The sequence below is a fragment of the Rhipicephalus sanguineus genome, chromosome 1 (genome assembly GCF_013339695.2).
Source record: "Rhipicephalus sanguineus isolate Rsan-2018 chromosome 1, BIME_Rsan_1.4, whole genome shotgun sequence".
Classification (NCBI taxonomy): Eukaryota; Metazoa; Arthropoda; class Arachnida; order Ixodida; family Ixodidae; genus Rhipicephalus; species Rhipicephalus sanguineus.
In genome coordinates, this window is record NC_051176.1 from 60,180,915 (window position 1) to 60,205,016 (window position 24,102).

Here is a 24,102-nt window from a genome sequence, read left to right on the forward strand (position 1 = left end):
TTATCTTAACCCTTTGCGGTCCGTTGTCGGGCAGCGCCCGACAACGCAACACGGCCGTAGCGGTCCGCTGTCGGGCCCCGCCCGACAAGGGTGTTCGTGGTTTAAATTTTGCTGTTTTCTCACCGCGAGTCGCGCGCATTTTTTGTATACATGAAGGGCCATCTCTTGAGGAATAAGTGAGCTTTGTTTGTTGAGGTTTTACTTTTTTGACACTAGGGTGCAGCACTATGATCAGCACGGGGCCTAGAGCGTACCCACTCGCGCGCGCGGTTCGCTGAGAAGCATGGCCACGTTTTCACCGCGTGCGTTTTACAGCGGTGCTTTTAGCGAAAGCGAGGATGACTTTAGTGACGAAGAGAATTACGTGCCTCCACCAGACAGTGATGACAGTGATTCGACAGAAGTGAGTGACGAAGACGACGACGGCGGCGGTGGAAACCTGCAGTAATAACCCTGGCCTGCACACAGGGGAATGCTTTGAGCGGTATCATACGTTGCCCAAATATCACTAAAAGAGTTGCCTGCAGAATGCAGGAGCAAAAATAAATATCCTGTGCCTTTCTCTTCCACAGCTTGTGTTTTTATTCGCGGCGCCAGAAACTGGCGAAATAGTTTCGGACCGCTAGAGCCGGAAAGTGGGTAAAGGTTTTGGACCGCAAAGGGTTAAGGTGACCACTGTTAAAAAAGAAAGAAAAACAAAAGCAACACTTTAGATACTCTTGTTTAGTTTTCAATAAACTCAATAAAATCCTGTCCCAACTTGACATTTTAGGAGCCACACAAGTTCCCAAGGCCTTTCTGTGTTTGTCTTACTTGAAGTCTACCACTTCTGGACATTTCAAGAAATTTCAGAGAGAGGAAGGGAACAGGACAAGAGAAGTTCTATCGCAATCAACTTGTGCTCAATGTACTGCTAAAAATGAGAGTGCTCACTGATTCACCTCTACAACAATCTGTAGCCTACAAGCTGAAAAGCCACCGTGATGGTTCAGTGGCTTCAGCGTTCCAGAGCGGTGTGCAACGTTAAGGGTTCAATCAATTCCCAGCAGTCACATTCTAATGGTGGTGAAAGGCAAAAACACTTCGTACGTCCTAACATGTCAGCGCACACTAGAGTGCCCAAGTGGCCAAGCTTTATCAGCAGTCACATGCCACAGCATATCTCACAGTACGTGTGCTGGAGTAGTGTGAGATATGAGTAACGTTAAAGGAGTACTGACACGAATTTCCGAAATTTTCATATTGTGGCTCTGAATAAAAATGCTGATATTGAGAGCCCTAAAAAGAGTATCGTGGTGCCTCAGAAAGCATTGAATATATTTTTTAATATGCTACCTTAAAAAATGTTGCAGTGGCTTAGCTCAGCTATGCCAGGATAACGTAGCATTAGCAAAGGTTCAGCTGATTATTCTTAGCTTTCCTGATTGTCTAGGATTAGCTTGATTATCATGGTTACTGCTGCTCCAATGACACACACACGGTATACGTATTGTGTGGCACATATATATTTATTTTGCCAGACAACTACTTCGGGATCCGATGAGTTAAGCTTCTCCGCTCTTCTGCGCCGTTGAGCAGCATTTGCGCTCTCCTTCTCCATGGCTATACCGCACTGGCAAACGCCAGTCAGAGGCACTATCAAGCGGCTCAAGCGCAGTATCAGACGGCGACTGCACAGCGAAGGCGAATAGCTGCACGCGCGCCGGCGCCAGTATGTCTGTCGCGGCTACGATGTCACTCCTCTGGAAAGCGCAGACTGGCGGCGGCGGAGTGTGTGGGAGGTGCCGACTCCAGTGCACTAGCTGTGTGACATCACTGGTCCTCGCGCATGCGCAGCACGGCTCTTGAGGAGGCGCGCGAAGCTGGCTTGGCTAGGCCAATGCAGCTAACGCTACAAAAGTCACTTTCGACTCCGACACCGTGGGCACGGTTTCACAGTGACGTGTCAACACGGTCTAATGTAGGTCTAAGTCACTTGGGGACAGCAACTTCTGACACACTACGTATAACAGCAGTTCTAATTCCTGCTGTCAGTTGCACGTAAAGAAGTGAATTGTCCAAGGAAAACTGGTACATATGCGCTAAATCATAAACAGGGACACAGCAAGACAAACATGGATAAGCGTTCATCCGTGTCTGTATACTGTGTTCCTTTTTATAATTTAGCACTTACCAGTTTCCCTTAAATTATGAACCAACTTGCCCAGCTACAAGTTTTAAGCGAATTGCCGTCCAGCGACTCCGACAGCGATTTTGGCCACTTCGGCTGCATGTCGGACGCAGAACTCTAAACCCAGTGAATTGTGTTGACTAGTTATGAAAATGTCCATTGCTGTTCATTGTATATTATGGCTGGCTTGCAGATGCTGGGCGACAAAAGCTTTAAAATCAAACTAAAGTACTTTATATGTGTTTCCCAGTTCCAGTGTGTGAAGAGCATTAACACTGCATACCAAAGACATGAAAAATGTCCCTTTTGTGATGCCTCAAAATCGTGTCAGTGCTCCTTTAAATCCCATAACTTGATGTCACTTGACAATATGCTTCAATTCAGTATTGCAAGGTCTCTGATGAAACTTAAATGAAAGAAAAAAGATGGTTGATCCCTCCGTCATAGGAATCGGAATAACACGAAAGTAAAGCGTGCCCTTACAGAAGTAACCGAATGTTTACTGTACATTGATATAAGAGAGTTTGCACAATGTATATTCACGACTGGCAGCTATAGCACCGTTTAACATGGATGCACCCATAATTGGTGGTACATCTCTATACTGACGACTAATGTCCATGTTAAATGATTAAACAAAACCTTGTGGTAGCTGTAGTAGTTAAAGGTGAAAGCGTAGTGAGAGAACGAGGTGTGATAGCCAGAAGAGCGTCGCATATTGGATGCAGAACTTGGTCACCATCCCGCAGCATGTTAAAATGTGATTGAACACCACGGCCGGACTAGAGGGAAACGCAAAGCGCGTCGTGCCGCCCCCCAGCCGCGATTTTCTCAGGGCGAGCGCGTGAGCGGGGGAACGCGGTGTTACAGCCAGGTGAGGCAGGCGCGCGTCGCAGAGCTATTTTTGGTTTGGGTTAGCGTGATGCTATGAGCGAGGCCGACGCTTTTACGATGCTTGAGCTAAGATCGCCACCTCGCAGAGTGTTAAGGCATTGACAAAAGTGAACTTCTATTGAAAACGCACCGAATGGGACGGACGTGTAACGCGTCGCAGGTGATAATCGCAGAGGCCACAGTAATGACGAATTACTTTACTTTACCGCTCCCAGAAAGCAGCACGACCCCGCCGACCGGGAGAGTGGTAGATATAAAAGGCGCATTTGTAAAGTCTCTATAGTCTGTGACCGTGGCGCAGTGGAAAGCGTGCCCGGAATCTGTTGTTGCGGACCGAGCGGTCGTGGGTTTGATGCCCGTTGACGGAACTTTTTTTCTTTGCCATCTGATCGTGTAAATTTTTCTACGTCATTTCCGTGACGGAAATACGCCACTGAAGTCTTGGTGGACCCCAGCATAAAACACTTCGTGTTAAAAAAAACAGAGAGAGAGAGATAGGATAAGGCTGCAGTGAAGGCACTCAGGAGAGATTCCTGAGGATTGAAATGCTGGAGAACGTACTTTCCAAAGACGGTGTACTTGAGGTCCAAATGAGGCTGCTTGGCATAGGTGATGAAGAACTGTGACGCATTTGTGTTGGGCCCATTGTTTGCCATGGAGACCACTCCACGCACACTGTGCTGGAAGAAGAAAAAAAAGGAAACATTCGACAAAATGTCAGCCAATAATGTCTTTTGGTGTTTGATAATCCAGCTGGAGGATTACTACTTAAGTAGAATACATAGCGCAGAACCGAACACAGGACAAGAAGACGACAGGATGAGCGCTAACTTTCAACGAAAAGTTCTGTTGAAAGTTAGTGCTTGTCCCGTCGTCTTCTTGTCATGTGCTCGGTTTTGCGCTATGTATTCTGCTTAAGAGATGACCAACCAACACGCCCAAACCTTATCCCTTCTGGAGGATTATATCCAGTTATTCTCCTTCAGCACAGAGAATAGACTGCTATAACCCAAGCTGTGAGACAGTTGACAGCACATCTCCAATGAAAAAGAGTGCAAAAGTTGTCATTCCATACGAACCTGAATGCATTGATGGTGACAGCAAATTATCAGATGCAAGTGTCACTGACTTCTGCTCACTTTCCTATTTCAACATTGCGGCATTTCCAAAAGCTCGGATTATGCAGCTCCCGATACTACATTGAATAATTGCCATCTTCCATGGAATGACAGTGAAATGGTACAAAACACACACAGCGCACCACCACCAATGTTCAAAACATCTTTCTGCTTCTCCTGTCATTTGTTTCAAACATGCATTATGTCCAACACGATTCTTTGCCACAGCTAAGAAGGATTCCTGCGTCCCATGCAATTTGTTTGCTTCACTTTAACAAAGCAGCTGGGCCATTACGCACCAAGTGTCCAAGACATGTCATACAACCAAAGTTTCTTTTTAAGAAATTTGCAGCCCTTCTGCCCTACACTAGGCCTTCTCTAGAAATATTTTCAGTGGAAAAAGTTTCCTTGTTATATGAAGCCCTTTCCAAGTTCACTGACATACATGAAACACCGTGTCACGAGGAAGTTAATAATTTTTGCATGTAGCATTAGACAATCTTGCATGCGAAAACTATAAACACTCTGGTGACCTACAAAGACTTTTTTCTGAGGTGCAGATTGTACAAGACGCCTCTGGAGAAACTCTTGGAGCTGTCATCACCCACTCGGACTACCAGCCTGTCATGAGAACGCCAAGGCATTCCTATAGACATGCAGATGGTAGTAGACATTGGGGAAGCAGCTCACAAAACTCTGGAATTTTCTAAACTGGTCAAAGCTTGCACCCCAGCTGTTCTACCCTGTACTATGGTTGTCAAATGAAACGCAAACAGCAGCAAGCATTCGCAATGGTGCGTGCCGTCCAGTCATCACCATGGATAGGCGCGTGCATATGGTTTGGCAGTACTGCACATATGCGTGCCTGTCCATGGTGGTGACTGGACGGCGCGCACTATACCATTGCGAATGCTTGCCGCTGTTCACGTTTCATTTGACACCGGTAGTATATAGTGACACCATGAGGTCGCATTACAGACACACTGATGTGACAATGAGTGAACTACGATCAAAACAATTGCTTAGATCAGCCTGGGCTTAAGTGCATATATAGTTTTTTCTTACATACTATCTATCCTCTCTCCGGTCCTTTACTCCCATAGCCCCTTCCCATCTACAGCCACTGTTCAGGTGTCAGCTGTCAGATAGTTCAAGTGTGGCCAACATGAATGTCCTTCCTTACTTTTTCAATTATATTTTGAATTACTATTTTCATAAATGTGCAGTGTGCTTATTGATGACAGTGGCAGTGTAAGACTTCGAAAAAGTCTCCAATTTCAATGACAATCTGCTGTATGTGTAGTGCTGCAACAGCACAAAGTGAAAAAGAAAATTCAACCCATGTTCTTGCTTATTGTTGCTGTTCACAACGAGAACTGAGGAGTCTGTGGCATAACACATACTATCAGCGTATCTAATGACACAGCAAGGAAGCATAGTGTTAGACAAAGAATTCAATGAATGAATGAACAAAAATGCAAAAGAAAGTGGCACATTTCACTCTTAACAACTTCAAGTGAACTTTGATCAAAGTCTCGTTGGAAAAAGCTAACCACCCAATACCAATGCCAAGGAATCATGTTGTTATTTCATGAAGCTAATTAGCAGCTATTGAGGTAATTCCTTCTCTACAGGATATGCTACAAAGCAGAGACATGCATTAAAGGAGTACTGATACGAATTTAGGAACTTTCGTATTGTTGCTCTATATAAAAACATTGGTGTCGAGAACCCTAAAAAAGAGTATCATGGTGCGTCAGAACACAATGAATATATATTTTAGTACCTTAAAAAACCACTTTCGGTTTCAATGTAGAGAGGGTGGTTTCACAGTGATGTGTCAGCACAGTCTGGTCTAAGTCACGTGGAGACAGCAACTTGTGATGTACTAGCAGCAGCTCTGCCGGCTGCTGTCAGCTGCACGTAAACTAGTGAATTGTTGTCCAGCTACTCTGACAGCGATTGGCGACTTCGGCCGTATGCAGGATGCACAGTTCCCAAACCCAGCGAACTGTTTTGACCTGTCATGATAATTTCCAGTGCAGTGGGGCTGGCTTGCAGATGCTACGTGACAAAAACTTTAAACTCAAGCTAAAATATTTTATACGTGCTTCCTGGCTCTGGTGCGTGGACAGCGTTAACACTGTGTGGCAAGGAAACGAAAAATGTCCTTTGTGCGATGCCTCAAAATCGCGTCAGTACTCCTTTAAGCATAACACCTTTCACTACCTCAGTTGCACATTCAAGTATAGTTTTCTTCCTTGGAGAATAATAAGTCAATGGAATGTACTTATTAACGAAGCTGTTTCACAGCCATCCCGACAGCACTTCTTACACCTCCACAAGTGAATTGTCTCCCGTGATGTGCTCTATTTGAATATGTACCACTTTACATCTGGTTCTTATGGAGCATTACGTTGCACTGACAAAATATGTAATCGTTTTCCCTGTGTTATCGTTCTTTGTCAGCCAATTTGCTAAGATTTAATCCCACCTTGTTAAAACCCCACACTTGATATTTTTCAATAAATATAAATAAACAAACATAGCTTGTGCTCATACAGTGGCTGCTGTGGGAAAGATTGTGATCACCATTTATTATACAAAAATATTGAAGGCAACACTTTATACATAATGCATAGACGAAGCAAAAGTTTATCATAGAGCCCTAAACATTGCAATGCCAAAAATATGATGGTAAAAACAGAAACGGCAAGAATTTTCATGCAAGAAAGTACTGTGATATTATTATGTGTGGTTTTATAGGAAAGCAAAAACTGTGCAAAAATAATGAAATTCTTAAAATTAGGAGGGGTGGGGGAATGGGGCAAAGAAAAATGAGTCAAATCTAGCAACGTGTTCTGTCAAGAGTACAAATGCAAATTGTAAGAACATGCTCATGCCTGCCGGGATGTTAACTTTGATTTGATAGTAAATTAGTAAAGCCCAGCTTTGGGAAAGTAAGAAAGAGCATATGCACAAACAAAAGAATTGCTGAGGGTTTAACTTTATATTCAGCCCTATGCTGACCAGGTGTGAAAATGTAGCGAAAAAAAAACAAGACCTTAGGAAGACCTCATAGTCATGCCTTTACTATCACAAATTGATTCCAGAGCCCCTTTTGAAACACTTACACCTGTTGTTTGGGGTGTATTAAGCTTGTGAATGAAATACAATTGCCCGATTTTCTGTCCCAAGTAAAAAGAAAATTGTGCTGTGTAATAGAAAGTCTAATTTCATAGACATTACAACCTTGCAAGTTGAAGTGTTGTACTGCTGCTTTACACAGTTTCTAGGTCATGTTTGTGTGATGCCCATTCATCTTAACAGTAATTAAGTTCTAAAAGTAATTAAGTTGCAACAGTAATTAAGCAATGTAGTTACAGTACAACATTCTCCAGTTAAAAACAAACTCTTGAATGGTAGAAGCATAGCGATAGGTATAGCAGATGGACAATAAGTCACAGTGTGAGAGTAAATGGTAAATATTAGATCATCACATTTCAAAGGAATGGCTTAATGTACTGTCGGCCGCAAAAGTTTGCGGAATCTGCAGCGCGTGGCGGAGCGACGAAATGTGCATTGCTGCGTCACCTACCATGACGCGCTGGGTGCTGAGGCTATCGGCCTCGGCGATTAGCGACGGCGCGTTTAGACAACGTGCCGTTACTGGAACTAATCACGGAGGCTGCGGCCGATAGCCTCAACACCCGCCGCGTCACCGTAGGTGACGCAGCAATGCAGTTTTCCGTCGCTCCGCCACGCGCTGCAGATCCCGCAAACTTTTGCGGTCGACAGTACATGTATGGCTACACCTCTGTATGAAAGTCATAATACATAACGGAGCGCTAGGCCCAAGCCTTGTGAAAGGGTTATATATAATGTTTATGGTGGAAAAAAACTACGTTAATAGTCAAAGAATTAAGAACAGCCACAGTGCAATGATGCCAACTTCTGCTGAAAAATACAGAAATATGTGTGCTACACAAAGCTTATTCATATCCCAATCCTATTTTCATGCACACAACCAAGCAAGCAGCATAAATTCATTATTCAAGCCATCATTGTGGGTAGTGCAACACTTTACGAAGGACGGATACAGAAGGGACGAACCACAAGCGCTTCAACGAAACATTTATTGCAAGATGCCGCATACATATATAGCAGGGGTCCCAAACACGCGGGCCACATGCGGCCCGCAGACCTTTCACTGGCGGCCCAGCTCGCACATGCCAGTCTTCGTTCCACATTCCTTTTATGACTTTATGACTGAAGTTTTGTGACATCGCTAAATGTTATCCGTATTATTTTCTCTCCTATAGTGATAAATAATGCTTTGTTCGGGTACGCGACTGGTCTCAGGCATTTTTTTTTTCGTGTAGCACCCCATGCAGTCACCATGGGACGAAACATAACCGTGCAACAAAATCTCTATATTTCAGAATCAACATCCATATTTCAGTCATTCTGGAGATCAGTATCGATATTTTTCTCAAAAGCAGACGCCAAATCTCCATCAGAAATGGCCTGTAGAGGAGATATAAAAAACACCTTCTTTCAAATGGCAACGTTACCTTACATTTTTTCCAAGCTCACCCCCTCCCCCCAATCCTACTTTCTTCACTGTCCCACCCCTTGAAGGACTACATTTTGTGACTGCGGCCCGCTAGCTGAGGCGAGGTGGAGATCCCCGATATATAGGTGCAAGGAAACAAAAAGAAAACAAATAAGCCTACGTGCCAAGCCAATCATTACTCAATCACTTGTATCAAGCAACCCATCAAGATAGCGAAGCTCTTTTTTTACTGTACAAAAACGAAAAGACCCCGATGTTTCAGGTCCCACTCGGACCCTTCTTGAGGGTTGATTGAGGGGCACCAGAGAGCGGTGCTTATATAGCCTTCTTTTCTTCAGGCCGTGGGGTCACACCTGTTGTCTCTGATGTGCCAAAGTCCATCAAGGTAAACACTTGGCAGCGCACTTGCAGACTGTTGACGTTGCCAGGTGTCACCTGGATGGGTCAGGATTCCACAAAAAGCCGCTTATGGTAATTGGCCTCTATGTCAACGACTCGGGAGTTGTCAAAAGCGATGCAGTGGTTGTTCACCTCGCTGTGCTCCGCTAGTGTACACTTCTCTCGGTCGAGCTTGCGGACGTCATTCATGTGTTGTCGCAGCCTCTCGTGGAAGTTCTTTGTTTGCCCCACACCAGCACTGTCGAAATTTGGGCTTGTTGCTGCATAGTGACGACTGAAAATAGCACTACAAAACGGGGACACAAGAAGAGGACACACGACACAGGCGCTAACTTCCAACATAATGTTTATTACCACCGCACGCTCGCCTATATCACCAAAAGAATAACATCACATGACATGTATGATGCGCACAAAAATTAATTTTTTAGAAAATACAATTCCTTATCACTGAGCGTAAGCGAGGGAGTGCTGACGCACTTAGAACCCAGTGAAGCGAGAGATTATTGAGAGAGATTATTGAGGCTGAGGCTATCACTTCACTGGGGTCTAAGTGCGTCAGCACTCCCTCACTTACGCTCAGTGATAAGGAATTGTATTTTCTAAGAAATTAACTTTTGTGCGCATCATACATGTCATGTGATGTTATTCTTTTGTGATATAGGCGATTATGTTGGAAGTTAACGCCTGTGTCGTGTGTCCCCGTTTCTTAGCGCTATTTTCAGTCGTTCCCCCACATATTAAGTGCCACAATCTGCACAAGAAATGGAATAAACCATACCTTCTGCTTTCTCTTTGGGTGGTATGTCTTTTGGGCGCGGAAAGAAGCGGTCAAGCGTGGAAATTGGCTTCTGTGCCACTTTAATTCCCTGCTTCGACAGGACATGTGCGGGCGCTTTGCTGGTGCCTTGAACGTAGGGAATGCAGAGCCATACATGCTTAGGAAGTGTCGGGTTAGTGTTCTCTGGAAGGGGTCAGCGGGGATGGGCCTGATGGCGGGCAACTTTTTCAAAGAAGGCTTTTGAATAGCCGTTCTTTAGAAGGTCGAATCTGATCTTCCATTCCTCATTCTTTCACTTAGCCTCAAACGAACAAACCCTCTGGGCACGGTCAATAGTGACGATACCACCGCTGCTTTATGGTGGAAAGGGTGCTTGGAACTAGCATCGAGGTAGCGACCGGTGTTCACCGTTGTATAGTTCACCATTGAACAGGGAAAAACAACTGCTTGCCGTTCCTCGATGTCCTCATGACAAAGATGGGTCGCTTGCTCTAATTCTCAGTGTACCAGAAGCCAACACACACTGGTCGCTACCTCTATGCTAGTTCCAACCACCCTTTCCACCATAAAGCAGGGATGGTATCATCACTATTGACCCACACCTGGAGGATTTGTTCTTCGGAGGCGAAGCGAAAGAATGAGCAACGGAAGATCAAATACGACCTTCTAAAGAACGGTTATTTAAAACGTTAATGCATTAAGCTGGGCTAGTTGGTCTTGATTGTATGCTTGTACGAGACATGATTGTATGCTTGTATGATTGTATGCTTGTAGATTGTATAAGACAGGACAACCGCTAGCGGTTGTCCTGTCTCTTTCTATGTCGTCCTTTGTGCATGTTCGCTAGCAATATGGAAGTATACGGTTATTTAAAAGCCTTCTTTGAAAAAGTCGCACGTCGCCAGGCCCGTCCCCGCTCGCTCCTTCCAGAGGACACTGACCCACAGCTTGCCAAGCGTGTATGGGTCTGCATTCCCTATGTCTAAGGCACCAGAAAGCGCTTGCACGCGTCCTGTTGGAGCAGGGAACTAAAGTAGCACAGAAGCCAATTTACATGCTCGGCCACTTTTTTCCGCACCCAAAAGACATACGGCCCAAAGAGAAAGCACAGGGAGTGGTTTACTACATCCCATGTGCGGAATGTGGCTCTTCATACGCGGGAGAAACAAAGAACTTCCCCAAGAGTCTGCAACAACACAAAAACGACATCTGCAATTTCGACCGACAGAGGGGTGTGCTAGTTGAGAACACCGACGTGAACGACCACTGCATTGCTTTTGACAACTTCTGCGTCACTGACTTAGTGGCCAATTACCATACGCTGCTTTTTGTGGAATCCTGGCCCACCCAGGCGACACCCAGCAACGTCAACCGGTCCACAGGTGCGCTGCAGAGTGCCTACTTCATTGGACTTTGGCACATCATATAGAACAGGCATGGCCCCACGGCCTGAAGAAAAGAAGGCAATATCAACAGTTCTTTCTGGTGCCCTCCAGTCAACCCTCAAGAAGGGTCTGAGTGGGACCTAAAACATCGGGGTCTTTTTGTTTTTGTAGAGTAAAAAAAGTTTTTACTTTGAATCAGTACCTCCGTTGGTGTCACTCTGTTTCAACCAAAAGTTCCTTCTCAACCAGACAAAATTCTGTCTAATGTTCACTTTTGCAAATCGATTCTGCGGAATCCCGCAAGGTGGCGGAAGGGTTAAGAAAGGGAAAATGACAACCACCTGTTTGTAACACAAAAACAGCTTCGGCACGGCCGCGCATATGCGTAGTGACGTTTTCGATGACTTGGCTTGGCTCGTGCATCGAGAGAGTAATGACGCCGGGACAAGCCACCCATGACACAGACGCAGGCAACCTCGGACGCATGCGCACACAACACGGTACAAATACAGGGAAGGTGTATAATGCCACATCATCTCATTGTAACATCATTGCTTCAAAAATAGTTGAAAAGCTCTAAATAAAGTGGTTAAGCATAGTTACAGGAACTCCTACGAAATCAGAATAACGATAGGTTTCACAAATCGCAAGAAGGGCTGGCAGCATCGCTATCAATTCTCAGCATTGCTGGAGGAAAGGTACGTCTGTGTTTAGAGCCTTTCAGATAAAAAAACACTGCTTGTAAAATAAATACATGTTTTGGGGTTAACTACTGCAGCTACAAACACTGCGAAGGGTGAGCTTTCTGTCGCGCCATAAAAAAAATTGGTCAAGAAAAATCAGTTGTCGGCCCCTTTAAGCAACCCTGAGGCTGGCTCATACCTTCAGCTCATCGTGAATCTCGTCGGGAAACTTTTCGCCCCAGATGCTTTCACCTCCTTTTCCCGTACCTGGAAAAAAAAAGATTTTTTGACTATGTTAGTCATCAACCACTGTCATCCTACTAGAGTCAGCTTTAGAGTCATTTTGAGTCAGCACTAACTGAAATTAAGAAAAGGCACATACACTCTTTAAGCTCGTCCTTAACACGGTGTTTAGGTACTCCATTAACATAAGATCAGTAGAACACTGTATCAAATGAAGCCGCTGCACGAGACTTATTTGGCAAAAGTTCATGACTAATAATGCATTAGAATTTTATACATAGTAGGCTGTGAAAACTCTCCCTAGGAGCAAATGAAAATTTCTATATTCCCTGAACAGTTATTTTTTATGCGCTTATTACCCAACAGCATATTTTAAAGTGTGTAGGTGGGTTAGCTGGTTGATATTTATAATAAAATGGAGCTGTGCAAATGAATGTGGACTTGAAGTGTGTGTGTGTGTGTGTGTGTGTGTGTGTGTGTGTGTGGGCGTGTGTGTGTGTGTGTGTGTGTGTGTGTGTGTGTGTGTGTGTGTGTGTGTGTGTGTGCGCGCGCGTGCGTGCGTGCGTGCGCGCACGCGCGCGCGCACGCACACACACACACACACACACACACAGGACTGTCATTTAGGCAAAGAGCAGTAGTACCTCATGGAACTGATTCTATACAATGTTCTTTAGCTAGTGCGTCTATAACCTGGCTACTCTATGTAGCCTCTCATGTAGCCTTTTCTTTTTTAAAGAATTCCTACCTCCTTTCATAAAGGCTAACATGAATACAGGAACAAAAGAGAATAGTACAGCGATCATCCTGAGAATAGTGCAAAGATGGAATAAGAAAACTTCCTCCACCCCACGGATTCCCAGAGAACCGATTTTCCATAAATTGAGGAAGTTGCCTCTGCCAACAGTGAATGCAACAGTATCCCGTGCTAGTTCCTGTGAGCCTCAAAACGACTTCCGTAGTCCATCTGACCAGCTTAGCGCAGCTGATGGAAAGCTATGAATTAACTTCAGCCAATCAAGAATGCTAAACACTTATAATAATAACAATAATAATATCTGGGGTTTAACATCCCAAAACCACTATATGATTATGAGAAATGCTGTAGTGGAGGGCTCCGGAAATTTCGACCACCTGGGGTTCTTTAACGTGCACCTAAATCAAAGTACACGGGCCTCAAACATTTTCGCCTCCATCGAAAATGCAGCCGCCGCGGCCGGGATTCGATCCCGCGACCTTCGGGTCAGCAGTCAAGCGCCATAACCACTAGACCACCGTGGCGGGGCGATAAACAATTGTAGTTTGCCAGTGATCTGTATTGTTTCTGCTTCATGCTTCTAGATTACTGTCAGGTGCTTAACTCTTAAGCACTGATTTTTTGGTGAGAAAACTGAACATTACTGGGAAAAAATGGTGAGAAAGACAAAGAAGCATTCAATAAAAATAGGTAAGATTCTTTCGTAGCAACTGAGAGTATTCCCGATTACTGGTATGCATAGCCACAACACAAGGAATTGGCTAGTTTCTTTGTTAGTAGACATAACCAGATGAATCCAACAGACAATTCAGCCAAGGAAAGCACAGGGGACATTAGTTGTTGTTTTTAACTGTAGTGTAGTAATTATTACATGGAAAAGGTAATTTTTCGTCCACTTTAATTCATTTCGATTTATGTCATAATTACTACACTGCAATTAAAGACAGCAGTTAATGTTCCTTATGCTTTCCTTGGCCTAAATGTCTGTTGGATTCATTTGGTTGCATCCAACTGTCATACGAGTGGTAGTTAGGCATGGACATTATGGTAAGCTCAATACGTCAACAAGCAACAACTGCGATTTACTTGCTCATCACCACTAGCTTAATCCACTAATATTCTCTATCAAGTAGGTAGTTATTGGCTTTCAGAGACTTTTTGTAACTCGTAACACTCGCTTGTCTGCTGGCATGACCACTCAAAGTTACAGTGGTATCGTACATACGAATCTCAAGTGCCTGCCATCTTCATTTCCTCTGAAAAACTGCAAGAACAGCATCTTGGCACACACGTGGCACGAATTATGTGCTTTTTGCAAAAATGTAGTATAGGATGCTGCAGGTTTTAAATCTTGGCACAGAAATCACATCAATGTACGACAAATCTGACAAAGGTAGCTATGAGGGTTTTTTTTTTTCTTCAAGTACCCTAAAGGCCTGTGCAGACATTACATAGGGGAGTCACAATACAATGAATCGGTTACAGTTACAGAGCACATATTCCAACAGGTATAACGAAAACACAATAACAACAAAAGTAATAAATGTATTCAAACTGGTAGGTCAGCAACGGAGCACATAATTAGCCAGAACAAGAAATAATACGAATAATACAAGTATATATATACATATACGCATATACATACATCCATTTATATATACACATGCAATTTCAGAACAGTGCAACCATACTCCAACTACTGCATGGATCAATGAAAGCAAAGCACTAAAAAAAAAACTCAAAGGAACTTCATAACTTACAGAAAACTTTGCAGTGTACAAAAAACAGGAAAAGGATGCACAAAAACATCATTATTCATGTACGTGGAAATAGCCTTTAAGTTTAGTTAGGAAATCGTCATGGTTTATAGAGGAAACGATGTCGGCAGGTAACTTGTTCCAGTGATATATTGCAAGGAAGAGGGGGGATTTACTTAAAAACATGCTTGGAGAGGTTGAGACCTTTGAGAATGACAATGATGTTGGACGTTCCATCCGCATGCTTAGAAGTATGAAACACGAGTGAAGAAGGATGAATGGGCACATGAACTCAAGGAACACAGTGTTAGTATGAATGCAAAAATGTTCCAAAAGTCAGGTGAATTCATTACTGTAAAAGGTTTACTCCGATTTAACACAACAAATGGTTTAAACCACCATTCCTCTTAACACTGCAGCAACATTCAGCTCCAACTGAACTGTTTTAATAAACAATCCTTTTTTTCTTTCTTTGCATACCAAGAGTCTTGACACACTAAAGCTTTTAAAGGTGACAGCATTCGCTGAAAGGAAAAAAAAAGCATGTGAAAATTAACCTTTTCTTTTAGCTTGTATGTAGAATCTGCAATTTCATTATTATCTTTATTAAAGAAGAACGAGACAAACCAACACCCTCCACAAGACAAACTGAGCTACGGTGGCCACTGTCCCCCCCCCCCCCCCCCGGCCCATCTTTCTAAGGTATTTGTGTATGCACACCTAACCCAGCCTTGGGAGTGAACTCAAGTACCACGCACAATCATGACAGCTAGAAGCACATAGTACATGAATGCCAGTATCATGACTGCCAGAGCAGAAACCCATGCAATACAATAAGTAAGAAGATTTAGGGTAACAGAGGGGCTTGATTTTTAGCAACCATATCACCTCCCAGATCCAGCCACTTAATTGGACGGGGGGGGGGGGCTGTCGCTTGAAGTAAAACTGGAGAGGGGAGGGGTCCTGACTCCTTTGTTTTTATTAGTTACTAAATTCACAAAAACCCCATCACAGCATAAATACTGTTAATTTGTGCGCTCACAGTGGTCCCACTCATTTGTCCTAATAGGTGTTAGGAGGTGGACAACAGGCAGTGAAGGGAGTGGGGTGGGGGGTGCTGACATAGGCTTTGGAGGGGACGGGAGCAATCCCCCCCCCCCCCCCCCGGGTTTGCCACTGCTGCCATGTTTCCCTCAACTTGACTGTCCGATGACTTTCGAAGGCCAAATTATATCAGTCACGAAACTTGGAATGAAAAGTAGTCGAAAACCTATTGCCACAGACATCAATGCCCACCATACGATCGAAGCTCGACTAGGTGAGGTGGGGACAAATAACGAAAACTAAAAACTCAATGGAAATTTTTTTCTATTACTCTTAATTTTACATATGCCAAAGTAAACTACAAATTTACTTTACAGTTTATCTGATGCTTGCCTAAATAGTTGATTGCCTAATTTTTTTTTACTGACCGCTAAATGGGGGGCATATGCAGGCAGTCTGCTATGTGGCCGTGTGTTCAGTTCAGCGTATTGTTGGGCAGGGCCGGATTAACAGTGCGGAGGGCCCGGTTCAAAAATATAAGGGGGGCCCCTCCCCCCTCACCCCGCCCCCTTTCTTTCTCGCTTTATCATTTGGTCATTCTTGAGACTTGACGCTTTTTAGATTTAGCTGCAAAGAACACAAGCCATATTTATTCTAAGACTCTCCGGAGTGTTTAATATCATCTGGGCGTTTTTTTTCTTGCGGAGCACGTGGAGAGATTGTCATCGTAATAATTAACTATATCAGAAGACGAAGACACATGGACAGCATTATGATTTGTCTGGTTCGTTGGATCATACTGAAAGAAGACTAAACTGTGCGAGAAGTTAAGACGAAAAGAAGGAATGCATGCGACACTTAGAAGTGCAGTCCAAGCGCCGTGTGTTTTTGTTCCATTCGTCTTAACCTATAGCGTTGTTTACCCTTATTTCAAGAGAGGACATCTTCCTTCGAAAATCAGGGAGCGCCTTTGTGAAAAATAGCTTCCTCTATCTGCTTCAGCTTCACTGATTTGGTGGCGCACGCTTTGGTTGCCTGCGTGTGAGCACTGCCGAAGTTGACAGGTGGGCCTTTTTCAGAAACTGTTCGCCCGCACTTACAGTAAATACACTACCAATCGTCTAGCTACTTTTGATTTCATACAACAACTCACATTTAAGCTCTTCTAAGGCAGCATTTCGATATAGTGATATTACGCATATTGTATATGCCTACTAATCACAACAAGTAATGCATATGGTTTAAAATTAAAATATTTTCAATATGGGAAGGGGGTGGGCCAAATCTTTCAGAAAAGGTGGCGCCTATAAAAAATGAGATCCGTGTAGAATTTTCACAAAAGCGTTTTTAATAACACTCGAAAAACGATCCCACATATTCTCATTTATGCACAAATCGTTCAAAGTCAAAGTCAAATTTATTATAAAATCATTCAGTTGAGGTATATGGTTAGAATATTACAGCAGGAGGTCCCAAAGTTTCAGAGAAACTGACAGGGGGACCTCCTATGGCTACATGAGTAGGGTAATTACAAAAAATACAGCAAAATATGCAGCATAATACACCTAAAATACAAGAAGGCTACAACAAGATACAGAAAAATACAGCATAATGGTAATACTACTGAAAAAAAAGAAAAAAAAATGACAGGAAAAAAAACAATCGAAAGCAAGTGATAAAACAGGAGTAACAAAGCAAAATTAATGAGGAGCTCTGCATGACAAATGCAATTAGTTTCTTTATCAATGGTGTCAGTTATACGATAGTGATGGTCGGTTGAAGACCCCCACCACCAGGGGCGTAGCCAGGGGGGGGGGGAGGGGGGTCCAAACCCCCCCGAAATTTTTCAGTTTTGCTTGTGTATGTATACACGCACACATACAAACGCACGCACGAACATACACAAAGTATGGTTGAACCCCCCCCCCGAAAAAAATTTCTGGCTACGCCCCTGCCCACCACAATGCTCAAGCAATAGCGGTGAGGTTCTGCTGGCGGCCAGATAGTGGATATATGTTGTAGATATTTCCTGTGCACAACCTTTTACCAAAGTGATGGTCCCTTAAGTTTCCCTATATAACCACCAAGCAGGAATTAAGACAGAAGGGCAATGACAGAAGCGAAGAATCAAACAGTTACTCCTTCGGAGTCCTTGCATAATCATGGAGTTCCGTACCATACAAATATTTCATGGTGCGTTGTTTACACTATAATGAAAGCATACTATAGCATACCTATATGCGTCAGCTTCATACCGGTTATTTTCATTGAGCGCATTAAACGATATTTCAAACAGGAACCGCTCTCTATGCGCCTTCGCGTTGCGTGTTGGACCGTAGCTGCTAAAATCCTCGTCCGGCTGCTTTATGTGTCCATCCACTGGATCAGCTCCTTTCCTCTACACGATGCGTGGTCTTGGGCGAGTAAAAGGTGTTTTACCACAGACTGCAGAACTGTGAGCCGACTTCAAGATTATGCACGTTATGCAACGAACAACCTCTTAGAAGCATGTATATTGATTATTGAAATAGATAATCTGTTTCTATAAGGGGAAGCTAGCAGGAGAGTTAAACTTTTTAGAACAAAACAACGAAGTCGGCCATTTTTTCTGGCCCTCGGGGGGCCCCCTAAAACCGGAGGGCCCAGTTCATTTGAACCCTTTGAACCCTGGATAATCCGCCCCTGTTGTTGGGTCAACGAGGCGTCGCTCACTTTTGCGCGGCTGTTTCGTGCGTATCTGCTGTAGGTTATATATTTGTGTATGTGTTGTTTACTGGCATGACACTTCAGAGAAGCCGAACTAGCTTACAGAATGTCTACATAACTGCTCCGGTGACTGCCGACTGCTTTTGTTGGCACACGGCCAGCGTGTCCTCGCCTTTTGCAATGGTGAACAGGGTTGCCAATGGTGGCTACTTTTCGCCAAATTGGCGAATTAGGGAGGCCCGTGGCGACCTAAAATTATGAATGGCGACATGGCGAATTTTTGGCGATTTTCGGCTTAGGTCTCCACCGAGTTTTGAATCCTAAGCTCAGTGTCTTCCCAACGAATGAGCGGCAACATTCTCAGTATTTTTCTTCGTTTTAGACCCACGAGTAGAATGTGCACATTACGCGTCATTCGGTATGTCCATCCTGTAACTCGTGTGTACCTCCTCAATTCATCTAGAGAGATAATAAAACGTTTATTTGATGTTCTGTGAAAATAAGATCAGTGAGTGGGATCCTTAGTTCGGGATGCCATCTAGATGCAGGAGGTACTGGAACGTCCCCCAGCGACATTCTAGCAAAGTGTAAGTCAGCGGACTGCCTTGCAAACCGCGAGGGGGCAGTGATTGACTATAGGTTTATGGCTTTAGGTGCTTTAAGCTTATCTGAAGTTTCGCATCTGAAGGGGCAAGACGACGGGTTGGCCGCGTGTTCCGACCATTTGTTCTCTCAAAGCTTCAACTGCTCTGAATAGCTTGGCGACTTATTCACTGTTGCAGTACCCCCAGTTCAGCTCGCAAAGACTGTTTTGGAATAGCGAAGACAGGCGGATACGCGGCTATTTCTGCAATAAAAATTATTTATTGAGGCATTTTTCACTGTTCTCGGTGAGCGTGTGCAATAAAAACAATTGCTATATAACATTTTACATTGTTATACAGCAATAACGCATCGGATTGACGCGTGTAGATATAAGTAACTATAAGAAAGGGTCGGTGATGTCCGGTATCCTATTAGTTCACACTGAAAAGGTGCAAGACTCACTAATGATCGGTTCCTGTAAGAAGTCTGTCGTGTTACCTTCAATAAACCTTTTAATCCTTTTAATTCATATAAGGGTACGTAAAGCTGTACAAAAAATGCTTTCACAGTTTTCGCCCAAGGTTTATACCACACTTTTAGCTTTGAAACGAGAGGACAGGGATGAAAGGATATCATGAGCGTTTCGTTCATTCACCCTTGCACCACCACGCACATCTTGCGGCTAGTCGGAGAAGCAGCGCCATGCACTCCCATGGTGAAGCGGGCGATACGACTGGCATCGAGAAACGTCAATATAATTTAAGGGTCTTGGATGGTACTGTATTCTACGGGGCTATACGTGAGTGGAAATTTTTATTACTGGGTATGCCGCACATATCTAGAATGGCTACTTTTTTTGGCGAAATTTGTAAAAGAATGGCGACTTTTGGCGACTTTTTGCTCGTCGTTTGGCGACATTTACTCGAAAGTCAGTGGCAACCCTGATGGTGAATGCAGCATGCTAAATGAAGAAATGCTGCACTGTAAGGTTGCCGAAGTGATACTTTCAAGGCTGCTGTCTCGCTCCTGTGGTTTCCCTCGACTGGGTAACGTGAGTTTTCAAACTATTGTGCTCGTGAGCCATTGTATCAATTTCATCTGCAAAGTATTTTGGTGTACATTGCAACAACACTATATGGCTAATAAAACAAGCTTGCTTCCCCAATCTTTCTTGTTGATCTTCCTATTCTCTCACCCATGCAAATGACGAGCTATAAAGACGCAATAAAATTGCGTAGTTATTAAAAGCATGTAAAAGGTCCAGCAATTTTTTTTTAAATTCATTTTCGCGCCATGTAGTGCTAATGAACGACATTACTACCGCTTCTGGTTGTGACATCATATTTTATTTTTTGCTTGCTGTTAGTTGTCCCAGTGATACGTAGATGGCGACGGTGGCAACGAGCTGCCAGCTACTTGACACATGAGCTTCTATGGAGGTTTCGCTACCAGTTTACATATACCTTGGACTTTCTATGATCATCATTAAAAATTGAGCCCCTCGGTACTTGATTCTTCTAGGCTCAATGATATGCGAAAGACTCTTCTTAATGGTATCTAAGAAACTCTCACTCTTACTGATCAGTAACCTAGAAAATGGGTGAAGGCTTCATTCAGCAAATGCTGCAATCACCCCAGAGTCATCTTAATTTGAAGAAAGAAATACAACACATGAAAGAAATCATTCTATGTTATGCAAGGGAGTTGACAGTGTTCACTGCCAGCAGGATTTTCAAGCAGCCGAATATTAGACTATTTGTGTTCTAAAGTTACCTGTAGGGTCACCTGTCTGTACCATGAAGCCCTTGATGTTTCGGTGGAAGAGGCAGCCATTGTAGTAGTCAGAAGCACAAAGTGCCAAGAAATTCTGCAATATATACAACGACATATCAAAAGAGAGCAATTGCCAGTTTGTGAGAAAAGCAATCAGCTGGACAAATATGAATGGAGCAGTGGGGGCGGTCGAGGCCTCTGCAAACCCCGGACCTAGTTCCAGTCATCGTTGCTCCCAGTGTGTCAGAACGGAACAAAAACCAAAAAAGCAATATTTTTGACCGGAAGAAAAACGTAACCAAAACATTATTTATCATTTCGTTCCGGAGTGAAACCGAAATTTTTTAAATCGTTTTTCGGTACACGAGAAAACTTGGCAATCCGGAACAACTGAGGTTGTGCAACTTGAGCAATTATGCATATATCAGGGTACGCACGTACCTCAGGCAGGAATTCCAAAGCAAAGATATGCTGAAATAGTGCGAAAAATGAAAATAGTGGCAACCAGAGACGTTTACATTAACACAAGTGGCGTTTTGCGTGCCTGTCACACAGGCCAGCATGGAGAGGGCATTCTCGGCACTGAAGTTTGTTACAGCGAAAGCTGTTATGAGATCACAACAGCCAATTCTGGCGCCATAGTTGTATGCCACCGATGTCCGGTGTCTACAAGCACTATCGCGTGAAATGAGAAAAAATGAAATGAAAAGCAAATTTCTAGGATCGGATGGGATTTGAACTCACGCCCTCTGGTCGAGTATTCTGCCGCAGAGTCACGCTGGTGCTTGAAACTCCTTCGCAAAAATGCTGTATACAGGTGTCATGTCGGGCAAGGAAGCGTGCTAACATATGTAATGTAGCGTGGCAGAAGAGTAAAATAACAACCTGGCGTAACACAATGCGAACTGCGCAACGAGTCGATCGGTCGTTGAATGCTTCCAACCCGTTACAAAGGGCTCAGCCATAATTCTTCATCGTCATCAGTCACAGCACAAAGTGCACATAATGCCTTACAGATGTGTAGCGGGTACCACGATTCTCCAATGAATGACGAAATATGGCACAGTGGGTGCTTCCCTCCTTCAGAAAAATTACGATGATTTATGGCGTATTGGGTACCTTGCATGTGTACTTGTATAGTTGCCCCAAGATAGTCTACAACGGGCTCTAGAAAGGCCTCTCTTCCAGCGTTCGCTGTGACTGTGCTGGGTGTTCCGCGCAGGCCAGGCGCTTTTTTTTATCAGAACAGCGGTCTCGCACATCAGAGAGTACACTCAATGACGTGCTGCTTCTGAGATCGTGCTCACTCCCTTGACACAAAGCATTGGTCCCGCTAAAAAAATTCGTAATTGACTTTTGAGAAAATAAATATGATGACTTTGAAGGATACTGGTTTGTGCTAGTTGGTAGGAATCCGTGGCGCAGTTACTCCGCTCCTCTGAGGAACGAGGGAAGAACATGCTTTACCCCTGTCCCACTTTCTTAAGAGGAGCGCAAGTAACTATACCACAAATCTAATGTTTTTTTATTATTACTTTAACTTCAAATTTTTAATACAAAAAAAAAACGTTACGGAACTTTTTTTTTTTCGTTCTGGAACAGAGCTTTCTGCGGTGGAACGAAACTAAAACCGAAACAAAACACATTTCTTTCGGACACCCTGGTTGCTCATTTGGTCACATCAAGGCATACTGGGCCCGCTGTTTTAGTTTTCAAGTCGTGCATCCTTACCAACCTGCCCGACTTGCTGCACTTACAGTTAGTATTTACGCAAACTTTCCTCGCAGCCTGGCAGAGGGCTACTTGGCTTGTACTGGATGCTCTATTTCTTCATGCAGCTCAAGACTGTTGTTAGTTGCACTGAGACTGTTTTGAGACGCATAATGTAGCGACTGGACCAATAAACACGACCGATAGGTCCACGGGGCTCAATACAGAACACCAATTAGAACCTTGCAGAATCATACGTGGGTAACAGCTCGGCCACTCAAGCGATGCAGCCTGTTCTTGTATAGATGTTAAAATACCGACGTCCACTTGTGTATGCAAATAAAAGATCATTCAGCGGGTCACTCGACGAGCACATACCTCGGCAGTCTTCGGACATGCTTCACAGAACAGTTCGATCTTTATGTCACCTAGGTCCGTGTGCAGCGTAACTGACTGAAACACAAGTATTCCCACCAAATTAAATATAATCACATGTATAAATGAATAACTACAAGCGCGCCTCAATTCAAAGCTCCCTCGGTACAATCAAAATACGCACCATCTTAATTCATCCTGTGTGCAGCGCCATATTGCCCATGGTTGCTGGTTGGTCTACTCGCGGTCGACTAAAGCCCCTCCATCGCGCCTGCGAAAAACGCGTGGAGGGGCTTTACGGTCGACAACAGGAGGTCCATTCGTTTCACCCGCACTGCCTTCACTTTGTGGTGGTGCTGAAAAACTTTATTTGTGAGAAGGCCAAGAGGTAAAAAAAAATTAATTGAAAAGCAGCGTTGTGGGCGACCTTGAAGGAGCAGTGACACAATAATTTTCCACATTGTTTTTTTTTTATTATGAATCACTTATCACGGCTGGAAACCTCGTTTATTTAGAGACGTTTTTAGAGCGCCCAGTTAAAGTGAGCTAGAACATTAGCCCAGTTGCAGTTGCGGCTTCAAAGAGCACCGACCTAGGAAGAAGCAGTTCCGCTTTTCGGGTAAACACAGCTGGCCACGTGACCTTACAAAGCTGTGACCCCCCTCTAAGGTTACTGGGGGGGGGGGGGGGGGGGCGCTGCGCAGGCATATTGGTCGGAGGGAGTCGTCGGTGATTGTAAGGACGTGGGCTGCGTAGTGGCGGTACGGGGCGGCATCCACATAAGCCACGGCAGGTTGCCGTCCGAACTTAGGCTCGCCCTGCACAGGAGTGGTGGTGTTCAGAGTGCATATACATAGCTTGCATTGACGTCACCGTGGCCGACATCTTGGGGTACCAGCGGGTTGAGACGCTCCATGAGCTTTTGCTCAAACGCGCCGAGCAAGAAACGGTGACGACTCGCCATCAGATTCGTATGAGAGTTTTAGTGCTGGGGACCCCAAGCCACCTGCGTACGCACGCTCTTGCGTTCCTTTGTACTCCCAGCCGCATCCACGGAGAATACAAAAGAGCGCTAGGGCTTACGTACGCAGGTGGCTTGGGGTCCCCGGCACTAAAATGTCGGTGCCCCCAAGCGTCTCAAAACCC

General features: G+C 44.2%; 1 protein-coding gene across 1 annotated transcript in view; it reads right to left on the reverse strand.

The window, feature by feature from the left end:
- The window catches only part of LOC119391897 (peptidyl-prolyl cis-trans isomerase-like 3), a 31,902-nt gene extending 8,714 nt beyond the window's left edge, over window positions 1-23,188 (reverse strand). Inside the window, exons 1-5 of the mRNA XM_037659548.2 lie at window positions 23,141-23,188; window positions 22,960-23,034; window positions 20,872-20,965; window positions 12,206-12,273; window positions 3,626-3,744 (exon numbers count right to left, since the gene is read on the reverse strand). Of these exons, the coding sequence (XP_037515476.1) occupies window positions 3,626-3,744; window positions 12,206-12,273; window positions 20,872-20,965; window positions 22,960-23,034; window positions 23,141-23,143 (359 nt within the window). The 5' untranslated portion in view covers window positions 23,144-23,188. The remainder of the gene's footprint in view (window positions 1-3,625; window positions 3,745-12,205; window positions 12,274-20,871; window positions 20,966-22,959; window positions 23,035-23,140) is intronic.
- Window positions 23,189-24,102: the final 914 nt, after the last annotated feature.